We start from the raw sequence: 26,019 nt of genomic DNA, 5'->3' as shown, positions 1-26,019 counted from the left end.
GTTGCTGACCGAGAAATCGCGGTTCTCCCCGAATGCCGCTTGCAGCCTTCAGCAGCGGTCTCGTCTCTCTCGCATGCCGAGAAAGGGCGACTTCAGCCGGATGCTTTTCTCCGACGAGCGGCTTCTTCTGCACACATCGCAGAGGAGCGGTTCTGACTTCTCCTTGTGTCCATGCATTCTGCACTACGCTTCTCTCTCATTCTTATGTCTTTCATTGATTCCTAGCGACTTTTCTTTTTTGTGTGTTTATCCGATGCTACACTTCAGCATTCTGTGACGAACAGAGTAGAAGGGAAAAGCCCCTCTGATAAGGCAGCTAGAAGTTCTAGGAGAGACACACGTTGTGCTTTCAGAGAGGACGTTACAGAAAGTGGAGAGCTGTGGATTCTTTCCTTAGGAGAAAAACCCCCTGTTTTCAGGAAATGCAGTATGCTGAATTCGCACGTTCTCGGCATCGTAATTCCGATCCTTAGCTCTCGTGGGTGGACAGCGCCACTCCCTGTTAACCGCTACGGAGAGTTTGCAGTTGCTGGCCGAGAAACAGCTGTTCTCCCCGAATGCCGCTTTCTGCCTTCAGCAGCGGTCTCGTCTCTCTCGGATGCCGAGAAAGGGCGACTTCAGCCGGATGCTTTTCTCGGACGAGCGACTTCTTCTGCGCACATCGCAAAGGAGTGATTCTGACTTCTCCTTTTGTCCATGCATTCTGCACTACGCTTCTCTCTCATTCTTATGTCTTTCATTGATTCCTAGCGACATTTAGTTTTTTCTTTTATCCCATGCTACACTTCAGCATTCTGTGACGAACAGAGCAGAAGGGAAAGGCCCCTCTAATAAGACAGCTAGATTTTTGAGGAAAGACTCACGTTGTCCTTTCAGAAGGGACGTTACAGAAAGCCGAGAGGTGTGGATTCTTTCCTGCGGACAAAAAAAAACCCTATTTTCAGGCAATGCAGTATGCTGAAATCGCACGTTCTCGGCATAGGAAAACCGCATATTCGTTCTCATACGTCAGAAGCGGCACTCGCGCTGAACCGCTTCGGAAAGTTTGCAGTTGCTGGCCGGTAAATCGCTGTTCCCCCTGACTGCCGCTTTCAGCCTTCAGCAGCGGTCTCGTCTCTCTCGCATGCCGAGAAAGAGCGACTTCAGCCGGATGCTTTTCTCCGACGAGCAGCCTCTTCTGCGCACATCGCAAATTAGCGGTTCTGATTTCTTCTTGTGTCCATACAGATTGCACTACTCTTGTCTCTCTTTCTTCTGTCTTTCCCTTGATTCCCATTTTTTGAGTGGATCTCCGTTGCTACTACACGTCAGCATTCTGAGACGAAATATCATATTCCTGAAAAAGAAATCATATTTCCAATAGCAATGCTTATTTCTGAGAGATATCACCACATTCCTAGGGGAGTGTTTTTAATTGAAAAATAAAGATATTTCTCAGAAAGCTGCTGTTTTGGGGAGATAGTAGCATACTTGGTTGGAAAATGACATGTGTTTGTGAGAAAGCTGGTATTTTGTGAAAAAGGGCCATATTTGTAAGAATAAGCTGGTATTTCTGCAGGAATTAATCCCATCTTTGGGAGTAATCTGGTTTATGTGGGAGAAAATGTCTTGTACTTGGGTGAAAACTGGTCTATGTGGGAGAAAAGGCCATTTTGATGGGAGTAAGTGTGTTCCTGAGGAGTATCAATTAGTTGTGACATTTGTAGTGGAAAATGTCATGTGTTTCGGCAAAAAGTAGTCTTTCTGGGAGATAATGTCATTGGATAGCAGAAAGCTGGTATTTCTGGGAGCTAATGTCTTCTTTTTGGAAGAAAATGCCGCCCTTTGGGTGTAAAACGGGCATTTCTGAGAGAGTATGTCATCGAATGGTGAAAAAGCTGGTATTTCTGGGCAAAAATATCATATGCTTGGGAAAGAGAGGGTATTTCTGGGGGAGAATGTCATCTATTTGGTAGAAATTGTCATCTGTTTTGGAGAATGGTGGTGTTTCTGGAAGAAAATCTCATGTGTTTTGTAAAAAGCTGGTATTTCTGGGAGAAAATGTCCTCTTTTTGGAGAAAATGGATTGTATATGAAGAAAGCTTGATATATTTAAGAGACAACTGGTATTTCTGGCAGAAACACATTTGGGAGATGAAACGGCCGTAGGATTGTTAGGAGTGTGAAGTAGTGTAAATGGGAGGAAATGTGAAGTATTTGTAAGAAAGCTGGTATTTCTGGGAGAAAAGATGGTATGATGGTATTTCCGGGGGAAAATGTCCTCTGTTTCGGGGAATGCTGGTATGTCTGGAAGGAAATCTAATTTGGGAGGAAACTGTGATATGAAGTCTAGAAAAGTATGATGGTAAGTCTCATCCTGTGGAGTGTGAAGTAGTACTTGTGGTAGAAAATGTCACCTATATGTGAGAAGGCTGATATCTGTGGGAGAAAAGATCGTATTGTTGTTGGAAAAAGTCACCTTGGGCATTGTCATATAGTATTTTGTGGATGAACCATGAAGTATATGTAAGAAAAGCTGTATTTCTGGGAGAAAACGTCATCTGTTTGGGGAGAAAGCTGTTTTTTCAGGGAGAAAGTCTTCTTTGGGGAGGAAATGTCCTCTTTTGGATGGCCAAGTAGTACTTGTGGGAGGAAATGCCATGTATTTGGGAGAAGGGTAGTATTTCTGGGAGGAAATGCCATAGGTCTGGAAGAAAGTGTCCTATTCAGGATTGAAATGTGATAGTTGTGGTGGAAAATGTCATGTGTTTGGGTGAAAAGTAGCATTTCTGGGAGATAGTGTCATTGGATTGGAGAAAGCTGGTATTTCTGGGAGCTAATGTCTTCTTTTTCGAAGCAAATGCCATCCTTTGGGTTATAAACGGGCATTTCTGAGAGAAAATGTCATGGAATGGGGACAAAGCTGGTATTTCTGTGCAAAAATATCATCTGTTTGGGAAAAAGCGGGAATTTCTGGGAGAAAATGTCATCTATTTTGAAATAGCTGGTATTTCTGGGAGAAAATGTCCTCTTTTTGATAGAAATTGTCATCTATTTGGTAGAAAGGTGGTGTTTCTGGGAGAAAATATCAAGTGCTTGGGAAAAAGCTGGTGTTTCTGGGAGAAAATGTCCTCTTTGGGGAGAAAATGTCATCTTGAGGATTGTAATGTTGTTTTGTTTGGAGAAAGCATGAGGTATTTCTAAGAAAAGTGGTATTCCCAGGAGACAGGATCATCGTTCGAGGGGAGTGGGAGTGAGGTGGTATGTTTGTGAAAAAGCTGGTATTTCGGGAAGAAACCTTCATATATTTATGAGACAACTGGTATTTCTGGCAGAAACACATTTGGGAGATGAAACGGCTGAATGACTGTGAGGAGTGTGAAGCATATTGATGGGAGAAAATGTCCTCTTGAGGAATGTATTGCGGTATATTAGGGAGGAAATGGGAGGTATTCCTAAGAGTGCTGGTACTTCTGGGAGAAAATGTCTTATCTGGGAGAGGAAAGGTCGTCTATCTGTGAGAAAGCTGGAGTTTCGGGGAGAAAATGTCATCTTTTGGGGGTAGAAATGCTATTTCTGGCAGACCATGGCAGGTATTTGTGAGAAAACAGGTGTTTCTGAGGGAAAATGCCATCTATTTGGTATAGAAATGGTATTTCTGGGAGAAAATGCCCCAAATCGGGGAGTGTCATCTTGAGGAGTGTCATGTAGTAGATTTGGGAGGAAATGGAGGTATTTCTAAGAGTACTGGTATTTCTGGGAGAAAATGTCCTCTTGAGGGAAGAAAATGTATTTTGGGAAGAAAACAGGTATTTCTTCCCAAAACCGTCAAAGACTTTGGAGAAAATCTCCTCTATTTGGGAGAAAAGTGGTATTTCTGGGAGAAAATGTCCTCTTCTTGGTTGCAAGTGTCCCATTTGGCATTGTCACGGAGGCTTTTTGGGAGAAAGTGTGTGGCAGTTGTAAGAGAAGGGGTATTTCTGGGAGCAAATCTCCTCTTTTTGGAAGAGAAGGTGAAATTTCCAAGGGAAAAGTGGCATTTCTGGGAGGAAATGACGTAGGTGAGGGAGAAAAGTGGGAAATGGTGGGAAGGAATGTCTTCTACTGGTGAGCAACTGTGGTCTTTTTGGTGTGACAACTGGTCCTTTGGGCAGAAAATATGGTATACGTGGGAGAAAATGTCCTCTGGAGGAGTGTCAAGTAGTATTTTTGAGAGAAAGTGGAAGGTATTTCTGAGAAAACTGCTATTTGTGGATGATAGCAGACTTGGTTGGACAGTGACATCTGTTTGTGAGAAAGCTGGCTGTCTGGGAAAAAGAGGCCATATGTTTAAGAATAAGCTGGTATTTCTGAGGGAATATGTCACATCTTTGGTAGAGAAGTGGTCTATCTGGGAGAAAATGTCGTCTATTTGGGAGAAAACTGGTTTATTTGGGAGAAAATGTCCAGTTTTATGGGAGTAACTTTGATATTGAGGAGTATAAAGTAATGTGGTTTCACTTTTTCGAGGCTGCAGTGCCACCTATTAGTCACAGTTCTTTTATTTAATTAGTTTTCTTTGTAAAGCAATGACTTAACTGTTACCACAATAGGACTGAATCTGTGTGTAACAGTTGCTGTAAGAACTTGAGAATTTAATTTAAATTATCTCTGGGCAGTAATCTCTTCTGTATAATAGAATCATTCAAATGTCTCTGAACATTTTACATGCCGTGCTGTAGTGAGTTAGATCAATCAAACCTTAATTGCTTCTGAGGCATCTGGACAGCTTTCTGGGATCTGTTGAACACCACTGTGTCACAACAAAGCCATAATAATTGATGTAGCACTAAATTGTGCCTTTGCTTTACTCTTACAATTGTGGTTTTATTAACCGAGCAGGCAAGGTGGAAAAATTGAAGGAAAAGAGTAACAAAAGTAAGTTGAATACCAGCTAGTGGCCACTAACTTTGGTTTGGTTCTGTGCATATGTGGTTTATGATCCCGACATTTCCCGTGTGCTTTGAATAGCCTGTCCTTGTTTTGCACAATTTCCTTTTCCCTGTGCTTTATATACGCAGAGTGGGAAGAATGTGAGATTCAGTACTCAATTTGTCAACCTGAAATATTTCATTTGAAATTTGGTTTGATGGCTTGGCCGTTCAGTGTGAAAAGTATCGCTCCCAGGTAAGCATTCGGTTTCTCTCAAGCTTCTTTCTTTCCAAAGCAGTGACTGTTGGTCCATATACCTTGGAGAAATTGGGTATGGGTACCAGTATTGCCTCTCTTCCCTAGTAGCTTCCTCCTAGCTTTCTAATAGAGATATACTTAATTAACCAAGGGAGGACTATTGCTGTATTATGGCTGCCATGAGAACGGTTGAACTGACTTCATACTTTTGCTTGTTGTATATTTATGGTAGTGAACAAAGAGGAATTACTTAGGGCTGAATGTGGCTTCAGGGACTGAATTCATCTTTGTAGATTGCATGAAGTCAACAAGTGTAGTTCTCTTATGGCATTTGTTGATTGAAGAGGCAGATTGATATTCATCAGAGATGAAAAGACTGTTAGTAACAAAAGATTGTTGTTTTTTTCTTTCTCTTTCTGCTTAATACCATTTGTGAGCTGTTGTTGCTTCTATCTTTGTGAAGTTTGCCTTGTTTCCTGGTCTCATTTCCATGATTCTTCTGGAAGTCTGTTTCATCAGTGCATACGCTGCTTCTTTGGCTACATGCCTGCCCTTTCACGTTCAGCAGATGTCTTACCACAGTGCAGGTCTGTCTTTGTAAAGGCATAGTTCTGGACCTTGAATATAATGCAGTCTGTCTTTCCCTCTAGTAACAAGAGCTTGTGAAGTGCTTTTTGCTCCACTGCCTGTTAGGTAGCTGATGTGTTTCTGACTTTCTGACTGGCGTACAGGCAGTTGGTCCTTAGATGAAGAAGTATGTCTCAGTTAAACTGGACCACATCCAGGATCTCTAATGATACTGCTGTACTGACATGAAAATGGAGGAGTTGCTGACACTGCTGTGAAGCAGCTATCGGGATGTTGTTCTGTAGTGTCAGAACGGCAGGTCATCTTTTATGAGAACGAACACAGAGGGAATAAGGCAGGAAAGAGAGTGGTTAGGAAGCTGTGAAGAAGTAACTTATCAGTCAGCGTTTGCTCACTGGGCTTTGTGCTCATTCCAGCTGTGCTCTTGCCATCCCTCTTTCCTTCCAGTAGTGGATTCTCTTGCTCATCCTGTTTTAAACACCTTCTTGTGCATGAAACCCTGCTGCCTGCACACAGTGTGGTTTGGACAGTTGCAGGTGCTTGTCTGAGCGGGTGATGCTGTGCTCTATAGAGAGCATATTTTCTGTTTCCACTGACACTGAGAAATACAGCTCTTCTGTAGCCATCTCCTAAAATGTGAGTGGGAAGGCAAGAATGGATGCCAAGCTGCAAAAGTAAAGGAGGAAAAAGCACACTGCTGCCTTGGGGTGTTTTGCCTTGTTTTAAGGCAGAGGGGTCTGCAACCTGATGAAAATAGCTGAACATGTTCCCAGACCTAGGGAAAGAAATGTTCTGAACTGTTAGGGTTCATGAGTGGAAGGCAGTGATATTAGAAGGCTGAAAACACTTCCATGGCTCAAACTGGCAAACGGAGTGTTGGAGGCTATGGCAGAACTAGAGGAATTCTCTTCAGTCTACTTGTGAGGGTGGAGAATGAGAATTGAGTGCAGGATTGTGGAGTCTTGACCTTGAGGTTCCAGGGGTGAAATGTGACTTTTCCCCTGGTTGTTTGCCTTGTCTGCAAATGCTGTTTTATCCCGTTCCCTTTTGTGTCTTCTCTGAGCAGTCTTCTTTCTTTGTTTTGTCTTATTGCTGAGCTCTTAAAATGAGGAGCAGACTCTAACCTGAAAAGCTATTGTGCTTAGGTGTGGAAACTGCTCTTTGATGAGTGAACCTCAAGTAAATTGGAGCACAGCGTTGCAGTCCTTTCTTCTACCAAAAGATGGAGCAAACGAGCTACTGAACGGCCTGTGTGGCTAATAGGTTTGCTAAGCACTCAGGAACTGTTCTGCAAGGAAGGTTGGTTTTCTGTTTTCTGTTAAATCTTCATACATCTCATAATTTGTGCTAAAAGGAATGAGGCAGTTTGCTATACTGAATTGACCAGGCTGGATGGTAACAGATGGGTTGGTGAAAAAGGAGTTAATAAGGAGACTTGTGTGATCAGTTCTTTTTTCAATTATTTCATCCACTTACATGTGAAAGGGATATTTTAGAATAATCCTTTCACCTCTTGCAGGAACAAGTATGCCTGTGCTGCTGATGATCTGAGCTTCTGCAAATACAGAGATTCTCATAAAGTCAGACAAATTTGCAGAGCTGAGCAGCGGGTAGGAGGAGATGCCGGGAGCTTTCCAGGGCGCTCAGCTGTCTGCCCACGAAGAGCGCAACCTCCTCCATGCACTGCGGAGCCTGGAGAAGAGCTGCCGCAAGTCTCCTCGTGGTGGACATGGCCTCGTTTCCTGCAGGATCTTCAGTGTCTGAAGGGCCAGCGAGGAGACAGATGGACTGGGGTCTCGCTGCGCTTCCTGAAGTCCTGAGATAACAGAGGAACAGAGGCTCGTTGACAGCCGTGTACCCGCAGGGCGCCCAGCTCTCCCCTCCGGCAGGAGGGAGCAGGGGACAGGCACATCGCCTGCCGGCTGCCCCGACATCCCACTGCCTGGCTCACCTTGGTAGATGCACTCTTTCTCGGCCTGCTGCTGATCCCTCACATGCTGCCCTAAGAGCCCTATGAACACACGGCCCTGTCAGCGACCCCAGCTGCTCCCTGGGTGCAGCGTGGAGGGCCAGGGACAGGGGAGGCTCAGTCTCGTGGCTCACCAATGAATTTCACAGCTTCCCGGCACAGGGGTCCTGCGGGCTCCGTAGGTAGAGCAGGCTCTGGCCCAGGTAGTCCTGTGCCGCATTCTTCCTCCTCCTCTTGGCCAGCTGGAGAGGGAAGAGGGAAGAGTGCGGGGTCAGCGCAGGGTGGTCCCGACCCTGTCCTGGAGTGTGGGAATGTGCGTACCAGGCACTCGCTGATCTGCCAGAACTGCGCTGTCTGCACCAGGTGCTCCAGCCGCCTCCAGCACAGGAACAATGCGGCACTGAGGAGGGCTTTCTGGGAGGCCTGCCAAACAGATGAGATGGCACCGCAGCCCAAGCAGCAGCAAAGCCCGCATCCCCCGGAGCTCCTCCACAGGGAGGATGCAGGAGCAGGGGCTGATGCTGCCATGGGCTGCAATGCTCTTGGTGTTTGGGGGGCACCACGAGAGCAGCACTGCCCTCCCCCAAATGAACGCAATCCCCACCTTGGCCACACTGTCTTTCTCATCGTGCAGCTGCAGATACAGCAGGGCCAAGTTCTTGCACACCTCCTTCTGCATCTTCGTCTTCCCTTGGCCCTCCACAAAGCTCAACATTTCCAAGAAGATGTCGATGGAGAGCTGCCGCACAGTGCTGGACACCTGCAGAGGAGGAAGGAAGAAAGGAAGGATGTCAGTGTCAGCAGCTCCACCTCCATGGCAAGCAGGGCCATCACCATCAATGAAGTGGGGGCAGAATCTCTGAGCTGGGAGGCTGCAGGAAGATCACAAAATGACAGAATGGCCAAGGTTGGAAGGACCTCAAGGATCATGAATCTCCAACCCCCTTGCCACATGCAGGGCCACCAACTTCCACATCTAATAGTAGACCAGGCTGCCCAGGGCTCCATCCAGTCTGGTCTTGAACACCTCCAGCGACGGGGTATCCACAACCTCTCTGGGCAGCCTGTTCCAGCACCTCACCTCTCTCTCTGCAAAGAACTTCCCCCTGACATTCAACCTAAATCTTCCTTCTCTCAACTTAAAACCATTTCCCTTGTCCTGTTATCTACCCTTTCAAAGAGTCGATATCCTGAGGATGGCCCCAGAACTGCTGTAAAGCGTGCAAGCTCTGCCCTGCAGAAAGTCTGCCCAGGGGCACGCAGCGCCTGGAACTGAAGACAGGCCAGGAAGTCCCCTGGTGCGCTGTCACAGGGCAGCAGGAATGGGCACACTGGGCTCAAACCCACATCCTTCGTGTTCTGGGCTCCCTTCCATCCTTACGTCACTAAAGAGTACTGGGAGCTTGCCGGACAGCTCCAGAGCCATGAGGCTGATCTTAGCCCCATCCAGGAGCTGCAGCAAGGTGCTGAGTATTGGTAGGGCTATGGCACGGATGTTGCTGTCTGCGTCCTGCAGCTGCTCCATGATGCACAGCAGGAAGATGATCATTGGCCTTGCCTGTGGGAAAAACACGCCTTCCTCTAGGTTCAGATGCAAGCACAGTGAGGTCAAAACAGCTCCAGTGCCAGCCCTGAGGATAGCAGGCAGTGATGGGATAGGCAGAGAGCACCACCTCCTCACTGCCTGGAGAGGTGCTGAGCTGTAGGTGGTCCTGCTACAGCGCTGGGGCAGGTAGGCCCAGACCAACCTGCAGCACCTGTGGCATTCCCGGCCGCCCCTGCTCACCGTGTCCTGCCTCTTGCTGAGCTGCAGGATGCCCCTGAGCACCAGCTGCTGCATGCCCACGCTCTGGCTCTGCAGATAGGTGGTGAAGAGTTTCAAGATGTGGTGCAGCTCTGTGGTGACGTCCACGCACTCCAGCATCTGTAATACTCACGGCTCTTAGTGCTGGATCCAACAGTCCGCTTGGGGAAAGACAGCAGGGCACAGCCAAGCCTGGACCCGAGGGAGGCAGCAGGGCTTGTGCCAGCAGTGGCCTTGCAGCCTCAAGTTGGCTGCTTCTGCAGCTGTTGCTCACCTCAGTGAGGAAGACTATGGCCACCATCTCCCAGGAGTAGAAGCTGTTGCTGAGCAGCTCAACCAGCTGGTGGAAGATGGGGTCACGCAGAGCACCGGGCAGTTCCCTCATGGCCCTGGCAGGGATAAGAAAGCACCCTGAGCCCCGAGCCAGGGGGACACAGCTGTGGCTGTGCAGCCCTCTTACCAATGCCGCAGGGGCCACAGGCTGTGGTACTGTGGCAGCACTTTATCCAAGAACTGGGGACCCCCTGGCACCTCGAGGAAGGAGTTCTTACCTGGCCACCACCTGCACACCCTGGAGGAGGGTGACGGTGCTGAGGAGCGCGTCCCAGCCACCCTGCTCTTGGATGGCCTCCATCTGCCTCTGGAGGCCCACGCTGCAGAGCAGCACCTTCAAGGCCTGCACCGTGGACCTGCAGGTGGAGAAGGGTGCGAGTCACATTGGGAGCCCCAGCACCGGGTCCCTGGGTGCAGCGGGGGGACGGGGATGTGGCACCTGATGGGAGTGAGCTGGTGCTGCTGGTGCTCCTCCCAGAAGATCTCCACCTCCTGCTGCGTCAGCTTGGTGGTGAAGGACGCTTGCAGGAGGAGGGCCAGGAAGAGCTCTGGGAAGATGGCCTGGGCCTCCTTCAGGACCAGAGGCAGCTGGAGTATCTCAGGTAGGGTCCTTGCTGCCTGCAGAAAGCACCTGGATACGATTCTTGCCCCATTCCCCAGGTTTCTATTCCATCTCTACAACTGTAGGGATGGAGGAAGGGAGGGGGAGGGAGACCCCGAGAGCTCCAGGCAGGCCTATGGATGGATGTCAGGGCAGGGAGAAGGCTTGGGGGTGGACAGGGGAGGGGAGTGGGGACTCAGGCTCAGTTGAGTGAGTGAGGAACTTATGGCCAGGGCAAGGACACGTCGCCAGTCCTTGATGAGTGGTGACGAGTGCTGCTGAGAGTGGTTTATCAGCACTCGGAGCAACTCCTGCAGCGCCTTCTCTATGGCTGGGGACTCTGAGAGCATTTCCCTCCACATGGTGACAGTGACCCTGCAGGTTCCCCAGGGCTGTCGTCATGGCTGCCCTCGCCTGGCTGATGGCTGTGGGGTGGAGAAGGGAAGGGAGAGGAGCCCTGACAGCTGTGGGCCCCGTACCTGGTGCAGGTGGGGGAGCAGACCAGCAGGCTGCTAACCATCTCCTTCGGGAATTTGCTGGTCAGCACGAGCAGGACCCTGCCCAGGCTTTTGAAAGCTGCCTTGTCTTTGATGGAAGGCAGGCTGTTGTAGATGGTCTTCATGATCTTTCTCCTGGAGGGGGACACAAGTGAGAATGGGATGGCACCAGAGCAGGGCCCTGCTGCCATCCCCACTGCTGCCTGTCGGCCAAGCACGGTGCCAGTGCCAGGGATGGAGCAGAGCCCTGAGGGCTGGAGCTGTGGCAGTAGCAGGTTCCCACCTGCTGTGGAGGGAAGCAAGCCTCTGCTGCGAGCACATCTATCATGTGGGCAGCCAGATCGGTGCTGTGGAGGCTTGGCACTGTCATACTCTCGATGGTCGTGAGTAAGACATTCACCCTTTCGGGGTACAGGAGGTATTTCAGAAGGACCTGTGGGAAGAAGGAGAGGAGGAATGACTCATCCCCTGCATGGCTGCTCAGCCGTGTCGGGGCCTCAGGAGAGCTGGGAGCAGGGGCCGGGCTGGGTGGCACTGAGGATACGGAGTGTGAGGGCCCTACGGGCACCAGGGCTGCTTGGGGAAAGCGCCTGCACTCTTTCTGACACTGCAGGCCTGGGTTCTCCTGTGGGCTCAGGGTTTGCTCTTTGTACCTGAAAGATAGCAACGGCTCTGTTCTCAGGGGAAGCCTCGTGGTGGAGCAAAGCTAGCTGCATCTCCCAGACCTGTGGCACCTTGGGCTCCTTGTGCTCCAGCGACAGTCCTGGAGAGGAGCGCACACAATGTGAGTGAGGGGCCTGGGCACCTGGAGGTCTGAGGGACCTAGCCCAAAGCAACTGCTCTCACTTGAGGTGGTGATGAAGGTGAAAAGCTGATGGACAGCCTTCATCGCCTCGTCTCTGGTCCTCTCATGCATGGAGGTGCGGGAGAGGAGAAGGTGCCCGGCCAGCTTCCCCAGCACAGGGAAGCGTTGGTTCTCCTGGCACCTGTGCTGGAAGACGGCGGTTCCCATGAAGCAGTAGCACAGCTGGGGAGAGAGGCAGCAGAGGCGCATGGCTGAGTGGGGCAGCAGGGCCCAGCCCAGGCTCTGTGCAAGCTTGGAGACAGGTGAGACAGGTGGGTTCCAGCTGGGGAGCAAGGACATGGTCCCCAGAGCTGTGCACACCAGAGCGCCCTACCTCTGGCAAGGAGCAGGTGTTGGTGAAGGCGAGCAGCCTGCCAGTGCACATCGCGGCCCTCTCCTCCATGGCCACCAGCTGGCCCATGGGGAAGGGCAGCAGGAGCAGTGGAGAGAAAAGCTGCCGGTGTGCCCCCAGGACAAGGCACTCGTCCTTCTGCTCGCTCCCCAGCTGCAGTGGGGGTGGGTGCTTGTGTCCCTGTCTTACTGCAGCCCCGCCGCCCTCCTGCTGCTCCCCACCCATCCCTCTGACCCCACAAGGGCCGGCCTCAGGCCAGCATCCTCTGCCTGTAGCAGGCCCTGGGGGGACCTTGCGTGGATCCCCCCTTCACAGCCTTGAACCGTCCCCACAAATCCCAGCTTTGCTACAGCCAGACCTCCAAGATGTTCTGCAGCTCCACGTGGACAGTGGTGCTGGCACTGCCCACTAGTCCCTGCAGCAGGCGGTGCAGGGCCTCCATGGTCTGCAAGAAGGACAGGGGTCAGGGCAGCCATCCTGGCAGCAGAGGGGCATCCCAGGTGGTGGTGTCCAGGAAGCATTCCCAGGGCTCAGCCCGTCCTCATCTCCATGCAGGATGCAGCATCCCGGTCTGTGTCATCCTCGTGGTGAGGGAGATGGAGGACAGTGCTGATGGAGGTGTGCAGGAGACCGTTCTTCTCCTTCTTGGGAAGCAGCCGTGCTCTGCTGCAAGGGGAGAGAGGGCAGAGGTGTGATGCTCTGCTCAGGGCCCCCAGCTGGGACCAGTGCCACCACGTTGGCCAAAGCTGGGCTGGGGTGGTAACTCATGGTGGCGATGGCGCTCATGGCCTGCTACCACAGCTCCACATCCAGGCACTCGGTGGGCTCCTCCTGCAGCAGCACCTGTGGGCACAGCAGGATGGGATGGGACATTGCAGTGTGCCCTGCATGGTGTGTAGAGCCAGGCATTCCATCCCAGCTCTTGGTGCTCCCCTTACTCAATGCACTGCGCCACCTCCAACGCACAGGCACACAGGTGCTCATGAGCCTTGCTGTCCTTGAGGGCGGCTGTGCAAGCGGTGCGGATGCAGGTCAGAAAACTCAGCTTCTGTGCCTGTGCCTGAGACAGGGAGGGGAGTTACAGTGCCGGCATCAGGGGACCCCGGCACCCTCAGGGCACGGCTGGGCAGAGGCAGCCAGGGAAGCACAGGGTGCCCGCTACTTGGGGCTGCATGTGCAGCAGATGCAGATGCAGCTCAGGGGATCCTCCTCCTGCGGTGACAGGACGGAGGCAGAAGGATCCTCAGCTGAGCCCAATGGCCCTTGCAGGGGCTGCACCTCACACACCTCATAGGTGCACCACGGGGGTGCAGGATGCCCTAGGTCTCTCTGGCCATGCCTCTCGGGGTTGGCTTGGAGGTCTCTGTTCTATCTTGAAGCACAAGAGGGAACAGCAGCAAATGCGCCTGCTGTTCCAGCTCTGCCTTCAGGGGGACGAGTCCCACTGTAAGATGGCAGTGATGTCACCCCATTCTGCCCAGCTCCACCCAGAACCCCTCCTCTTGCCCTGGGCTTGCCCACAGCCCCGCAGCCATCGGGGCAGTTTTGTTCTGGAAGGAGCCCTCGACTTCACTGTGTGCATTTGCCCCAGCTGCAGCGCTGGGGTCTGGGAGTCCTTCTCAGGGTCCTTCAGCCCCGCATCCCCCCCAGTAAAATTAAACTGTGTCACTGTTTCCACTGGGACAGAGTTGAGTTTTCCTTTTTGGCATCTGGTGCTCTCTTTTGGCTTTAGGAGAAAAACAAAGAGTGCTGATAACACAGCAGTGTCTCTAGCTGTTGCTGAGCAGTGCTGCACTGAGCTGCAGGCGTTTCAGCTTCTCAGCTCGTCATGGTGTCCTGTGGGGAGGGGCTGAGGGGGCACCAGGAGCTGGGAGGGCACAGAACCGGGACAGCTTGTGGCAACTTATGCATGGGCTCCGTTGCTTGTGCAGGACAGAGACCTTTATCGTACATGCTCACAGCCTTTTATACCCCTGTAACAGCCCCTTGGATCTGTGAGTATTTACATCTGGCACAAGTAGCTGCTGAGCTTCTTTACTCATCCCAAGGTGTTTTGGATATCAAAGCACTTTGTTTTCATGTGGTCCCACATCAGAGCACGCCGTCACAAGGGATGGGCAGCAACATCTTCATTGCAAGCTCTGTTATGCAAGAGTGAGAAATGGAAGTAAGAATTCAGGGGAGAAAAGATCCCATGAGAATGTCCAGCACCGCTTCCTGAAGTGGCTGCATTCTCCTTGGGATCTGTGCCCAGCAGTGCCCACAGCCTGCCCTGCTGTGCTGTGAGAAGGCAAGTCCTACCCTGGGGACAGATGGCTGCAAACCCTCATTGCTCTTGGTTCCCGAGGCTTCCAAGGTAATGCTTTGGCATCCCCCACTTAGCCAGGTGCTGCTCCCTGCATCCCCTTGACTTGCTGATGCACTGTTGCTCTGGCAATCCCTGTGCCTTCCCTGAGTGGTGCCTTGTGGAATACAGAAATGACACATGGGTTTGGTATGCACTAAGGGAAGAGGAGGAGTGGAAGCAGGTCTCAACTGGGCATCACGGCAACCCCCATCCTGACCTACCTCAGTTCCATCGGTGCCCCTGTGTAATGGGTTTGAGGCTCTGGGACTTGAGGGAGAGGTGCATGAGGATGCAGTGGGAGGCCCACCCATGAGGTTTCTTAGGGTGAGGCAGCTGACTCCACAGCTTGAGACTGCCTCAGCCAAGAAGGACAGCAGGGAGGTGTGCTGCCTCCCTGGCGCCCGGGTCAGGGTTATTTCTAGGAAACTTCCTTGTCTGGTTCACCCCTCTGATTGTTATCCATTAGTGACAGTTCAGGCCGGCAGCGATGGAGTTGCTGACAGAAGCCTGAGGACTAACAAAAAGGACTTCAGGGGCCAAGGGTGTTTAGTAGAGGGAGCTTGTATTTTCCACTATCCCTTCAGTGGCAGGGGATTGGAAGGGATATTGAAAGGAGCAGGAAAACCCATCTCATAAATATGTGGCTGAGAGGCTGCTGCAATCACAATAATTTTGATTTCTTTGCCCATGGGGTGGTTTGCTTGGCAGCTGGCCTGATGGCTGCAGATGGGTCCCATCTGTCTCAAAGGGGGAAATGGATTCCAGCCCAGCGTGTACCCACGGTTGCTCCTTCATCGCCATAGAGTCATAGAATCATAGAATTACTCAGGTTGGAAAAGACCTTAAAGATCATCGAGTCCAACCATGACCTAACCAGACTACCCTAACTAACAACCCTCCGCTAAATCATGTCCCTGAGCACCACATCCAAATGGCTTTTGAACACATCCAGGGATGGTGATTCAACCACTTCCCTGGGGAAACTCAGGGAGGGTAGATTTAGGTTAGATATAAGGAAAAAAAATCTGCTACAGTGAACGTGGTGAGGCACTGGAACAGGCTGCCTGCTGTTGTGGTGGATGCCCCATGCCTGGAGACTTTCAAGGCAAGGCCAATAATACAGCTCTGCATGGCACAAGAACTAAGGCACTGCAAGGTCTTACCACCCTTGCCAATGAATTGGCAGAGAATTCAGCAATAAATACTTCTATCTCTGGATGGCTGGAGTCTTGGTTTGGTAAACGGAAAGGAATGATTGTGTCCATATTTACTTCTTTGGTTGTAGTAGCAGGAGCCCTGATGGCCATCACTTGCTGTGTGAAGGGACTGGGACAGCAATTGATCGAGACAGCACTATTGAAGCAAACACCAGTGGAGCTAGCACTCCTATTTGGATAAAATGGTGGTTTTAGAGGAGATGGGGAATGAAGAAAGGGAAGAAGAGGAAGATGTCTATGAAACTGTACCATAGAAAAGAATTGCAGAAATCAACCATGCATAAAGAAAAAAAGAGGGACAAATTGGGGGAATTGTGGGAATGGAATGTTGTTTCTGCATTAGATATTGAAAAGGGGGAACTGAGCTGAAGAAGTAGAGCACAATGTGTTTGTATTTTGTAACTTGTCCGGAGAAATAGCTGATATGTAAAAGCAGAAACACCAGATATTTTAGAAGCATATTTTAGAAACACAGTTGCTGAATTATGTGATTATTGCAGTTTTGCAACCAAGAATTAGTTTTTAAATGCTGTGAATAGAATGGCTATAGTATTGTGGACTAGAAAGCGCGTTGTAAGGCTGTTCAGTTTGGACAAGAGACCCTCAGCAAAAGAAAAACTGACTTAACAACCATCAAGGCAGCCAGGGCCTCCACACAAGGCCGGATTGTATCACTCTGTGGGCAGGCTGGGATGCAGCAGGCGGGCATCAGGATACTCGCCTCTGTCCTTCTTCCAAACTTATCCCTATCCGAGAACGAGATGTCCAGAAATAATGGCCAAGTGCTGAATGTGCACGTCGGAAGTTAAATAATTAGCAGTACATGTTTAGCTAGCAACAATTTATGTGGAACTGGTTTCTGTGTGTTTAGTTGAGCACTGGGAAGATGTGTGAACCTGAAGCACTCAGGCAATGAGGAACCAGGCAAGGGAAAGATCAGCAACGGGTAATAGGGCATAAAAGATGTCACACTGTCTCTGCAGGAGACACTGCCACTGTGAATAAAGTCTGCTTTTATCGTTCTCTACCCCCAGACCGACCGGCACTGCCGCTCGCGCTCCGTCACGAGGGAGCCGGAATCACGTCTGCCGGCCGCACCGTTTGCTCTTCCTCCGAACGCGCTTCCAGCGGCCGCTGTCGGACACAAGGGCGGAGCGGCCGTAGAAGCGCCGAGCGAAGCAGAGCTACGGCCTTCGCAGCAGGTGGGGCGGGCATAGTGAGCATCTCCGCCCCGCCCTGCCTGACGGCGTCGCGGCCCGACGGCGCCGTGCCGCCCGGTGCCCCCCGGTACCCACGGCCGCGCCAGGCCGCCCGTCTGGCTCCTCCAGCGCCCAGCTGCAGGTGCGGGCCGCCCCAGCTCCCCCGTCCCCTCCCGCTTTTCGCCCTCCTCGGCGGCGCCCGTGGGAGCCGGCCCGGCCCCCCGGCGGCGCTTCCCGCCCCGCTTCCTCCGCAGGTGCTGTTCCGGGCGGCCGCCTTCGGGCTGAACGCCCTGACGCTGCGCCGCCTCTCCAGGGAGCTCCTCGGTGTCGTCGGCGTGAGGCGATCGCCGTTCTGCCTTCTGGCTGCGGGAGCCGGCGATGAGCCGCCTCGCGTGGCCGCGTTCGGTTCCGCTCGTCGGGCGGCCTCGCGTGGCAGGACGGGTTAACGACGGGCGCCTGCAGAGGCGGCGAGCGAGGGACCGCTTGTGCGCTTCCCCTCCCGTCTCCTCCGGGCTGACTCTGCTCTATTCCACGGCCGTCTTCCCGGCCAGGGAGGCGCTCCGCAGGGCCCGCTTGAGCGGCGGCGCGGAGCGGAGCTGGGCTGCGTCCATCAACGTGCTGTGGCTGACGTGAGAGCTCCTCGGCTGTTCTTTAACTGCTCGTTCTTGTCCGAGGGCTCGCTTGAGGAAGACGTTTCCGTTTCCAATTTTCCTCCTAGAACAGCGCGATTTAAAATGCAAACCGTGTTGCCTGAGTGATGTGAAGCACGTGCTGCGAGTTGAACGTCAAGCAGCTCAGGGATCTGAGGGGGGGTCAGATTCGCCCTGCTGCAGTGCTGTGAAACCTGCCGCGCTCCGGCAGAGGCTGCAGGTCCTGAAGCAGCATCAGCAGAAGGCAGTGCGTGTCTGCACCGCGTGCCTTGCTCGGCTTTGCTGGCAGCGGCCGCTGCTGGAAGGGGCATCGCGCTGCAGTGCTGCTGGCAGCCAGCACGGCTGGGCTGCGGGCGTGTTTTCTTCTGCTGACTGCGCTGTCATTGCTGGAAGGTCGGCACAGCACTTGGCATCAAAGCTTGTGGCTGCACGTGGCAACTTGTAGTTACAGGTATTACACCAAAGCTTGGAGTTGCAATAGAAATGAATTCATCAGATCTCTTCAAAAATAAGGAAAGTATACCAGCATGAGAAATTTTAATCAGATTTTCTCCTTTCTGTTCTTTTTTCTGCTGGAGAAAACCTGACTGCTGTTACATTGCCTTTTTAGAGTCCTTCTTGGTGTTTTTTTGGTCTGTTTTCTTGGCCTTCATCTGGCTGCACTTCCTAGAAGTTCTGTCTGTGGTTCCTCATTATCATCGGGCTGCTGTTGTGGCATTTGGCCTTTCTGCAGTTGTTGAGCTTCTAGGAGAGCCGTTCTGGGTTTTAGCCCAGGCTCACTTCTTTGTAAGACTTAAGGTTAGCAAGGAAGCTATATGCACAGGGGTGTGTGTGTGAGAGAGAAAGCTTTTCTTGTTGAAAAAAATGATAATGATGTAAAGAACAGATTCCTGAATGGGCTCTGTATATGTTCACAGAGTTCAGGAGTATTTTAAAACATGAATAGAATTATGGACTGCTTAGTGCTGCATGACTTTATTGTAACGTATTTGTAATACTCAATTTGCTCCTGTTTAAGAAAGGAACTTAATTTAGATGTTATTGCCTTAATGATCATTAAATACGTAATCATGAATGTTAATCAGAGGAAGGCACAGATGGCTTCCACAGTTCTGCTTTCCACTGTCAGTACGAGGTTGTGAAGTGCAACAGCAGGGATCACGACTGTGTCAAACAAAATGTATTCCCGTGTGTGTCCCACACAAGGGGCTGGGGCTGGGTCAGTGCAATGGGGGAACTGTGCATCATCAGATGTGAGGATGTTCAGAGAGACTGCAGTCTACGGTGGTCAATGCACCAGGAGAACTGTGGTGGTCACGCTGACTTTGAATGCCTTGTATTCCTGTGTGGGTTGCGTGTGTGGAACTGAAGTGCTTTGTGTTCCTGTAGGTAGTTAAGTTGGCAAAAAGGAACGTTCTCTGTTTTCTCTTTCTTGAAGGTAATTGCTGAAAGCCTTTCAGTAGTGTCAAAATGCATTCTGACGGTTGTTCTAGTCATCCTTTATCTGCAGTGGAGCCTTTACATTTTTTCCTTGGCTCAGCTAAGTTTCCTGTATTCTTTCTCAACATAAATTCTTGTTCTAAAGAGTTACTTGCTACTGCCTTCGACGTTTAGTCTGCTAATACCACGGGGGAGGTGAGAGAATGTTCCTTTAAGGGTGGGATTTAAATGTTAAGAATTTTGGTGATAGTTGTTACTGACTTGGCATTATGACGCCAGTCAGTTTAGTGGAGGTACAGGAGAGCACCTCTGTTGTACACAGAAAGGCAAGTTTTGCAAATAAGGTTGTGATGCTGTATGTGCTTTTTTGTGTGTTTTTGAAGTGTGTCAACTGTTTTTTGACCAAATAGTTGTTTTTAAGTTGGACTCAGTCTTTCTAAAAGTACTGAATAGAAGGTGAGAACAAGTTGGCAAAGGACTGTGGTGCTGATCTGCTGATTAAAAGAAATTTAAATCAACAGCATTCTGTGTGGGGGGAGGGGAGTTACAGTAATGCCTTCAGCCTGATTAAAATTTGACAGGAGTAAGAACTACTTACTGCCTTCAGTTCTCACTGAATTGGCAAAGCTAGCAGGTGATTCTACATTTCTAAGTTGGTTTTGTTTTACTATTTTATTTTATTTTTTAATTCTTTCCTTCCCTGTCATTTCAGCTTTTATATACCAGTGTTCTGGTAATGTGCTTTGCAGTTTATTTTGCAAAGTTCTTGGAAGCAACCAAGAAGTGCTTTCCAATTACAGGAATGAAAGCTCGGTTACCTAACTTGATGGAAGATAAGGTGGGTCACAGAGTTCATTCTGAAATCTTTAATGAGAGAACTTTTGCAGGCTATTGGGAGGTGATGGAGTTAAATGAGTGATTTTGAGGTTATTAAGTAAGGCTAGCTAGGAAACATGGTTGCATAAAATTCTATTTACAGGTGGTGCATTCAAATCCTTGACAGCAAACCACGATGAACCCAGAGCTCTCTGTTTCTAGGCCTCGTTGGCTGTCTTGTCTTTCAGTAGCTTTGCACCACCCATTCATTGGAGATGGAATGCTTACAGTCTTAAAGGGAGTGAGCTGGTAGCAGGTAGAAGGCAGGAGAAAATTCAAAGCCATCTTATGGTCCTGGTACTTCAATTTTCCTCAAACAAAACATGGTGGTGCACGATACAGATACTACAGATCTCTGATGTACTCTGAAAAGGAAATGGAGCAAAGAAGGAAATGAAAAGACAGTGAGAAAGAAGGCGTTCCGAGGAAGAGATCGAGAATAGAAAGGCAGTTCTGGCTTGTGAGACTTGCAGGAACACTTTGAAGAGCACTGGAATATTTATTTTACTGTGAGGGTGAGAGTTATATTGGTCTACTAAACAATTTTTCCTCCCTCTCTCGTTACTATGAGTGATTTATTCTGTAGAAAGCTGACACAGTTCCTTTGTCTGTCTGCAGCAACAGTAATTTTCTGCAAGGGAGATAGTTGGGCAGATGAGAGTGACTTCGAGTGATTTTTCCTTAGCTGAAAAGAAGCGCAGCTGACTTGAAGCTTCTTCAAAGAATCCTTCCTGAAGCAGATTTTGACAGAGGGTGAGACTGGATGTGTGGGCATGTTGGGGAAAGGCAAGTGAATGCTGGTCACCAAATGGACACAGAGCCTGGGAAGGCTGGGAGGGGATGGTGTTCAGAGAGTGGCACCAGCAGGTGCTGCCAGCCCAGATGCAGTTACTGAAGGTTTATGGAGCATCAGAACTGCACTGTCCTGTCAGACGTGTCTCTCGAATGCTTCCTGTTAGCAGTGCCTGAGCACGCGCTGGGGAAGATGTAGGGGTTTGTCCTGACTTCTGTATTTTGAACTGCCAGGTGAGTGATATGCGATGACTTTTCTGAATGTGATCAATTTTGGTGATCAGAGTGAATGTGGTGATGTTGTGGGACAGCGACAGAATTTTTGTAGTTGCTCCTTTTTGTCTGTTTCTGAAAATACTGAAAATGTTAGAAACCATTTGGATATAGCATGAAAACGTGGGAGGATTTCAGTGGCACTGGGACTTTGAGGTGCATTTCAGAGAATGATGGATTAACGGGTATTAAAAAAAAAACCCACACCAAAAAACCAACAACCAAAACCAGAGCAACTTATTTGAGGGTTGTGCATTTAAATAATATTTTCCTTTGGATCAAAACTTTACAACTGTGTGTGTTTTGCTGCATATCTTATTTCTGTTTCAAAAAATTGGAAGTAGAAGGCATAGTATGTGATACATATACTTCTCTTCATTTGTTTAGTCCTGTATTCTTCCTGTGGAATCTGTGTTAGCTGTTACAGCAGGAACACTGTTTGTAGCATTACATCTCCAACTGCACATGTTCCACGAAAGCACTGTGTCATTACAGAGTGATGCACGGCAGCAGCAGTCCAGGTCACAGCACTGGCAGCACCACAGGTCTTACCTGGGAAGGAAAACAGGCTGTAATTGCTGACCCGCTGTTAGAAGTTTCTTGGCTCTTTTGAATTTATGTTATTTGCTGGCAGTGGAACGGTCTCTCATAAACATAGACTTTATGCTCTTGCTGCCAGAGGATTCATCCACTGCTGGTCCTCCTCCTGGGGAACAAATAAGCTGCCTCCTACTGGAAGGGTCTTTATGAGACACACAAGTGCAAAAATGCTTGCGTTCTGCAGAACCACAGATCATGTCCAGCCAACCAGTTCTTAATCCATTGAAAAATTCCCAGGGAACTACATGCTGGTGATCCTCACCTCTGTACCTGGGAAGATCATAGAGTAGGAACCATGCGAAGGCACCTACAAGATAAAGAGGTGATCAGAGACAGCCAGCACAGCATCACAAAGGGCAGATCTTGCCTGACCAATCTGATGGCCTTCTATAATGGAGTGACGGTTTCACCTGAAAGCTTACAGTAACTAATACACTTTGAAACAGCAATGATAGAATATACTGAATAAATGTATCTTCCACGTGAAGATTTTTATATCTTCTGATGAGTTATGCAACTTATTAGAAACAATGTTAAGAAAAACTATTGTAATTTTATTTTATGATTTTTAATATTGTGCTTGCTTCAAGCTGTGAACTACTGTTGTTCTCTTAAAAAAAAAAAAAAAATCAAGGAAAATTGCACCTAGGTATGTATAAGGATTATTTTTAATGCTAATGTGTGAAGATTATGCAGAAGCATACTTTAGATATGATCCCACTGATTCTTTGACTCACAAACATCCATTAAAATTGAAAGATACATTGTAAATAAACCAGCGTCTTATGTGCCTGAAAATTGAGTAACAGATTTCTAATTTTAGAGAAATTACCTGTTTATATATTTTATTCACTTATTTGTTTTTTGATAAAACGCAGTCAGGATATGTTTTGAGCTTTTAAGAGGGAAAGTAAATTTAAAGTAAAAAATTAAAAACTGTATAATGTAAAAGCTAAAAGCAAGTTTAATAATTATCGACTTATATAGATTGGTGTAAAATTTTCAAATTATCAGAAAAAGTCTGGAAAGAAAGAAGTATTCCAAATTCCAAAAAATATTGCAATATTATTCCTGAAGGATGCTTTCCCAGGATTTACTGGGATCTTTACTGGACAAAGTATTTCCCCTTCAGCTCAAACTAGCTGTGTGCTCTGGTGGCCAGGCAGGGTCCTGTCCACCTCTCCCCAGATGGCCACCTCTGTCTTGGCACCACACTATCCATCCCATAAGTTTACCACTAGCTGGCGGAGTCCCAACTCCAGTACCACCTTGCAGTCTCACATGGCCATTCCTGGTAATTCATTTGACAACAAAAGCTCCTGTGAGACCATCCTTCGCATCTCCATCCTTTTCCCTTGCCAAAATCTGTCATTTCTTCTTCCCCAAGTCCTCAGGAATAGGGGAAGGCAGAGACCAGCATTCTCTGAGCTGCTGTGCCAGGACAACAGAAGGAATCCAGCAGAAGGACCTGAGCTGACTGGGGCCCTGAGAATGTGTCAAACAAGTTACAGAAGTGGCTACTCATGTGGAGAAGATGACTTTGGTTCTGACATGAAGCAGCCTGAAGTTCAGCATGAAGGTCATCTTTTCAAGATGAGGCATATTGAACAATTGATTCAATAAATAAAAAATGAGTAATACTTAAGAAAACGAACTCACAAAAACAACAAAAACAACACATATTTCTCTCTCTGTTTTTTCCCCCCTTTTGGACCTTGAGAATCTGCATGTGGATTCTTAAGTCCCTACCTGGTGTCCCTGGTATGAAAAAGACATTGCCACATGGAGCAAGAGCTCAGCCAGGGCTGGTGAGAGTCCAGGGCACCCAGCAGTCGCAGCAAAGGCTGAGGGAACTGCCTACAATCAGTATTAAAAAAAGTGAGTGTTACCTACAGATGCTTACTGGGATTGTGGAAGATCATGAAGCCTGGCTTTTCTCACAGGTGCTCAGTGACAGGAGCACAAGCGGCACCAGACACATGCTGCAGCATGGACATCTTCCAGCTGGGAGAAAAAGACTGTCCCCATGAGGATGCGTTCCCAGAAAGCATGGGGGTCTCTGTCTTCCCCATGATATCTAACCTTGACTCAATCTAGCTGAATGTAACTCCCCTCCTCTGAAGAAAAGCTGTGAGATTTTAGCTTGGACAAGGCTTTGGAGATGATTTATTGTAGCCTTTTGATACATACAGTGGGCTTAAGAAAGATGGAGAAAGACTTTTTCTGATGATCTCTAGTGACAGGAGAATGGGGACAATTTAAATTCAAAGATATATTTAGATTAGAATTAAGGTAGAAATCTGTCACTATGAGGCTGTTGAGGCAGTGTAACAAGCTGCCCAGAGAAGCTGTGGATGCATCAGTGGAAGAGCTCAAGGTCCAGTTAAATGGCACTTTAGAGTAACCTCATCTAGTGAAATGTGTCCCTACCCAGGGTGACACTTAGTAGAATGAAAAGGCTCTCACTGTGAGGGTGCTCAAACGTGGAACAGGTGACAGAGATACAGAGGATCTCAATCCTCCCCAGATTAACCAGATATAAGTAAGCTTCACTGAATCTAACCTAAAGAACCAACAACCAATGCTTGCAAGTTGTATTCCGTTCAGAGGCTTTCCTCAGAAAACGAGTCAAAGAAGAGAAGCTATGAAGCAGCGGTGAAGGGACAGCTGTCCCACTTACCCCATTAGTCCAGTGGACAGTTCAATGGTACAATTTTCTGCACCTATACAAGGCATAGAAAAAAATATAAGAAGTACCCAAGCAAAAGGGGTGCGTTGAGATCCTCTGGTACCATGGCAACACTGATGTCACCAAAAACAACACAACTAACTCAGTTTTCTTTAGTTCAGTAACAGTCTGTATGATTGTTTGCAATTTAGTCTTCATAGGAAACAGAATCACCGCTTTTCTCTCTACCTGAAGAGAATGTACACAGGGGTAAAGTGATGGGGGGACAGACACACTTATACATGCATCACTAAGCAAGAGCATCCGTAAATAAAAGCATGCTACATAAATGCCAGCTGTGGCTAAACAAATAGAATCATAGAATCACTCAGGTTGGAAAAGACATTCAAGATCATTGAGTCCAACGACCTAACCTTACTACCCTAACAAGCCTCTGCTAAATCATCTATCTGAGCAGCACATCCAAATGGTTTTTAAACACATCCAGGGATGCGATCTTTTAGGTAACAAAGAACTTTTTTTTATAAAGTTATTCTCTCAAGTTGTTCAATATACTTAGAACCAAAAGGGCAACTATGTACCATGAGAAATAAAGAAAACAAGGAGAGAGAAAACGAAGGAAGAAAGGAAGTAAGAACATGTTTATATTGAAAGAATTAAAAATCCACTACTTCAAGTTTCTGAAAAAGAAAAATAGAGATGTTACCATGCAAGGAATTAAGCAATAATTCTTTTTCCAGCAACCAATACAGAAATATTAAGTTCTGTTCGGAAAAATAAATGCTGAAAACAATTAATAATGTAAAAAAAATATTTATTTTCAGAACTTGCTAATTACATACATTCTTCTAAAAGTTTGAGGTTCCTTTATTAAAATAATTTTCTAATCTAGAAGTTACATAAGCACTTATGTGAAAAGGAAAGATTTATAGATTTCTCATGCAAAGGCTGCTCTGAAAGCAATGCCTTCTATTTTATTTTGTTGGCCCATGATATCAGAGGTAGATATCAGTAGTATAACAGTAGAGATTGAACGTTCCCACCAGTATCCCGCTAGATTTTGTTGCCATGATGGCAGCATAGTGGCAGTCTGTGAAAATTATATCTGACACAGAAGTGCACATGAAACAAAGATATAACTGAATTCCTCCATGTGGAAAAAACAGCATCCATTGACATTCTTCAATACTTGATGAACATTCACAGAGATTTAACAGTCAGTGTTAGCATAGTGTGTTAGGTGGTGTGTTTCAGCAGTGGTGACAGTAATAGTGGATCAAATCTGCTGCTCCAGGCTTTTTTTTTTTTTTTTTAAACAATACGCGCAGCATACAAGCCCTTCTTCAATCACCACCAAAAATGCATAGCTAGTCATGGTGACTACATTGAAAAATAATCTTCTGTAGCTTAGAACTTATTCTATTTAAATGGAAACTATATTATATAAGATTATGATGATACAATTTGATAAATGGGAAGCATTACTTTCAGAGCAAAGAAAATATTTAAGGGAATGTATTTAAATCTTATTTAATTTATTGTGACTTTCTAAAAGATAAACAAAGTCCAAGTGTCCCATAGAAAAAAATTTAGTATTTCTAAATCAATTTTTCTGAAGGAGGGCCACAAAGATGATCAGAGGGAAGGAACACGTCCCCTGTGAGGACAGGCTGAGGGAGTTGGGCTTGTTCAGCCTGGAGAAAAGAAGACTGCAGGGTGACCTCTTAGCAGCATTCCGGTACCTAAAGAGAGTCTACAAAGAGGAGGGGAGTCAACTCTTTGAAAGGGTAGATAATGGCA

The 26,019-nt window shown here is 48.3% G+C and overlaps 2 protein-coding genes and 1 long non-coding RNA gene across 4 annotated transcripts; 1 reads left to right on the top strand and 2 right to left on the bottom strand.

The window, feature by feature from the left end:
- Window positions 1-6,816: 6,816 nt before the first annotated feature.
- Window positions 6,817-10,805, bottom strand: LOC149913362 (maestro heat-like repeat-containing protein family member 6). Its single transcript, XM_090129866.1, is given in 12 exon segments — window positions 6,817-7,552; window positions 7,688-7,747; window positions 7,840-7,872; window positions 7,875-7,947; window positions 8,027-8,128; window positions 8,310-8,465; window positions 9,087-9,263; window positions 9,492-9,629; window positions 9,784-9,898; window positions 10,061-10,198; window positions 10,282-10,517; window positions 10,743-10,805. Coding segments are annotated over 12 exon segments (1,464 nt in total). The 3' UTR covers window positions 6,817-7,379.
- Window positions 10,806-10,939: 134 nt separating this feature from the next.
- On the bottom strand, window positions 10,940-12,532 carry LOC149913361 (uncharacterized). Of its 2 annotated transcripts, XM_090129917.1 has the most exons (4): window positions 11,787-12,532; window positions 11,594-11,703; window positions 11,224-11,373; window positions 10,940-11,075 (listed from the first exon to the last, which is right to left on the bottom strand). In XM_090129917.1, the coding sequence occupies exons 1-4, from the start codon at window positions 12,082-12,084 to the stop codon at window positions 10,956-10,958; spliced, it is 678 nt and encodes a 225-aa protein (XP_089986043.1). In that variant the 5' UTR covers window positions 12,085-12,532; the 3' UTR covers window positions 10,940-10,955. The 2 variants fall into 2 exon arrangements, with proteins under 2 accessions (XP_089986043.1, XP_089986044.1); XM_090129918.1 differs by having other exon boundaries at window positions 11,594-12,532.
- A 5,008-nt stretch (window positions 12,533-17,540) lies between these two features.
- Window positions 17,541-20,563, top strand: LOC149913360 (uncharacterized). Its single transcript, XR_016461287.1, has 3 exons — window positions 17,541-18,000; window positions 19,702-20,380; window positions 20,484-20,563. It is a non-coding gene; the product is annotated as an uncharacterized LOC149913360 (long non-coding RNA).
- The last annotated feature ends 5,456 nt before the right edge of the window (window positions 20,564-26,019 follow it).

The sequence above is a fragment of the Phasianus colchicus genome, chromosome 38 (genome assembly GCF_987193195.1).
Source record: "Phasianus colchicus chromosome 38, bPhaCol1.hap1.1, whole genome shotgun sequence".
NCBI lineage: Eukaryota > Metazoa > Chordata > Aves > Galliformes > Phasianidae > Phasianus > Phasianus colchicus.
This window is presented reverse-complemented; position numbering and strand designations above follow the sequence as displayed.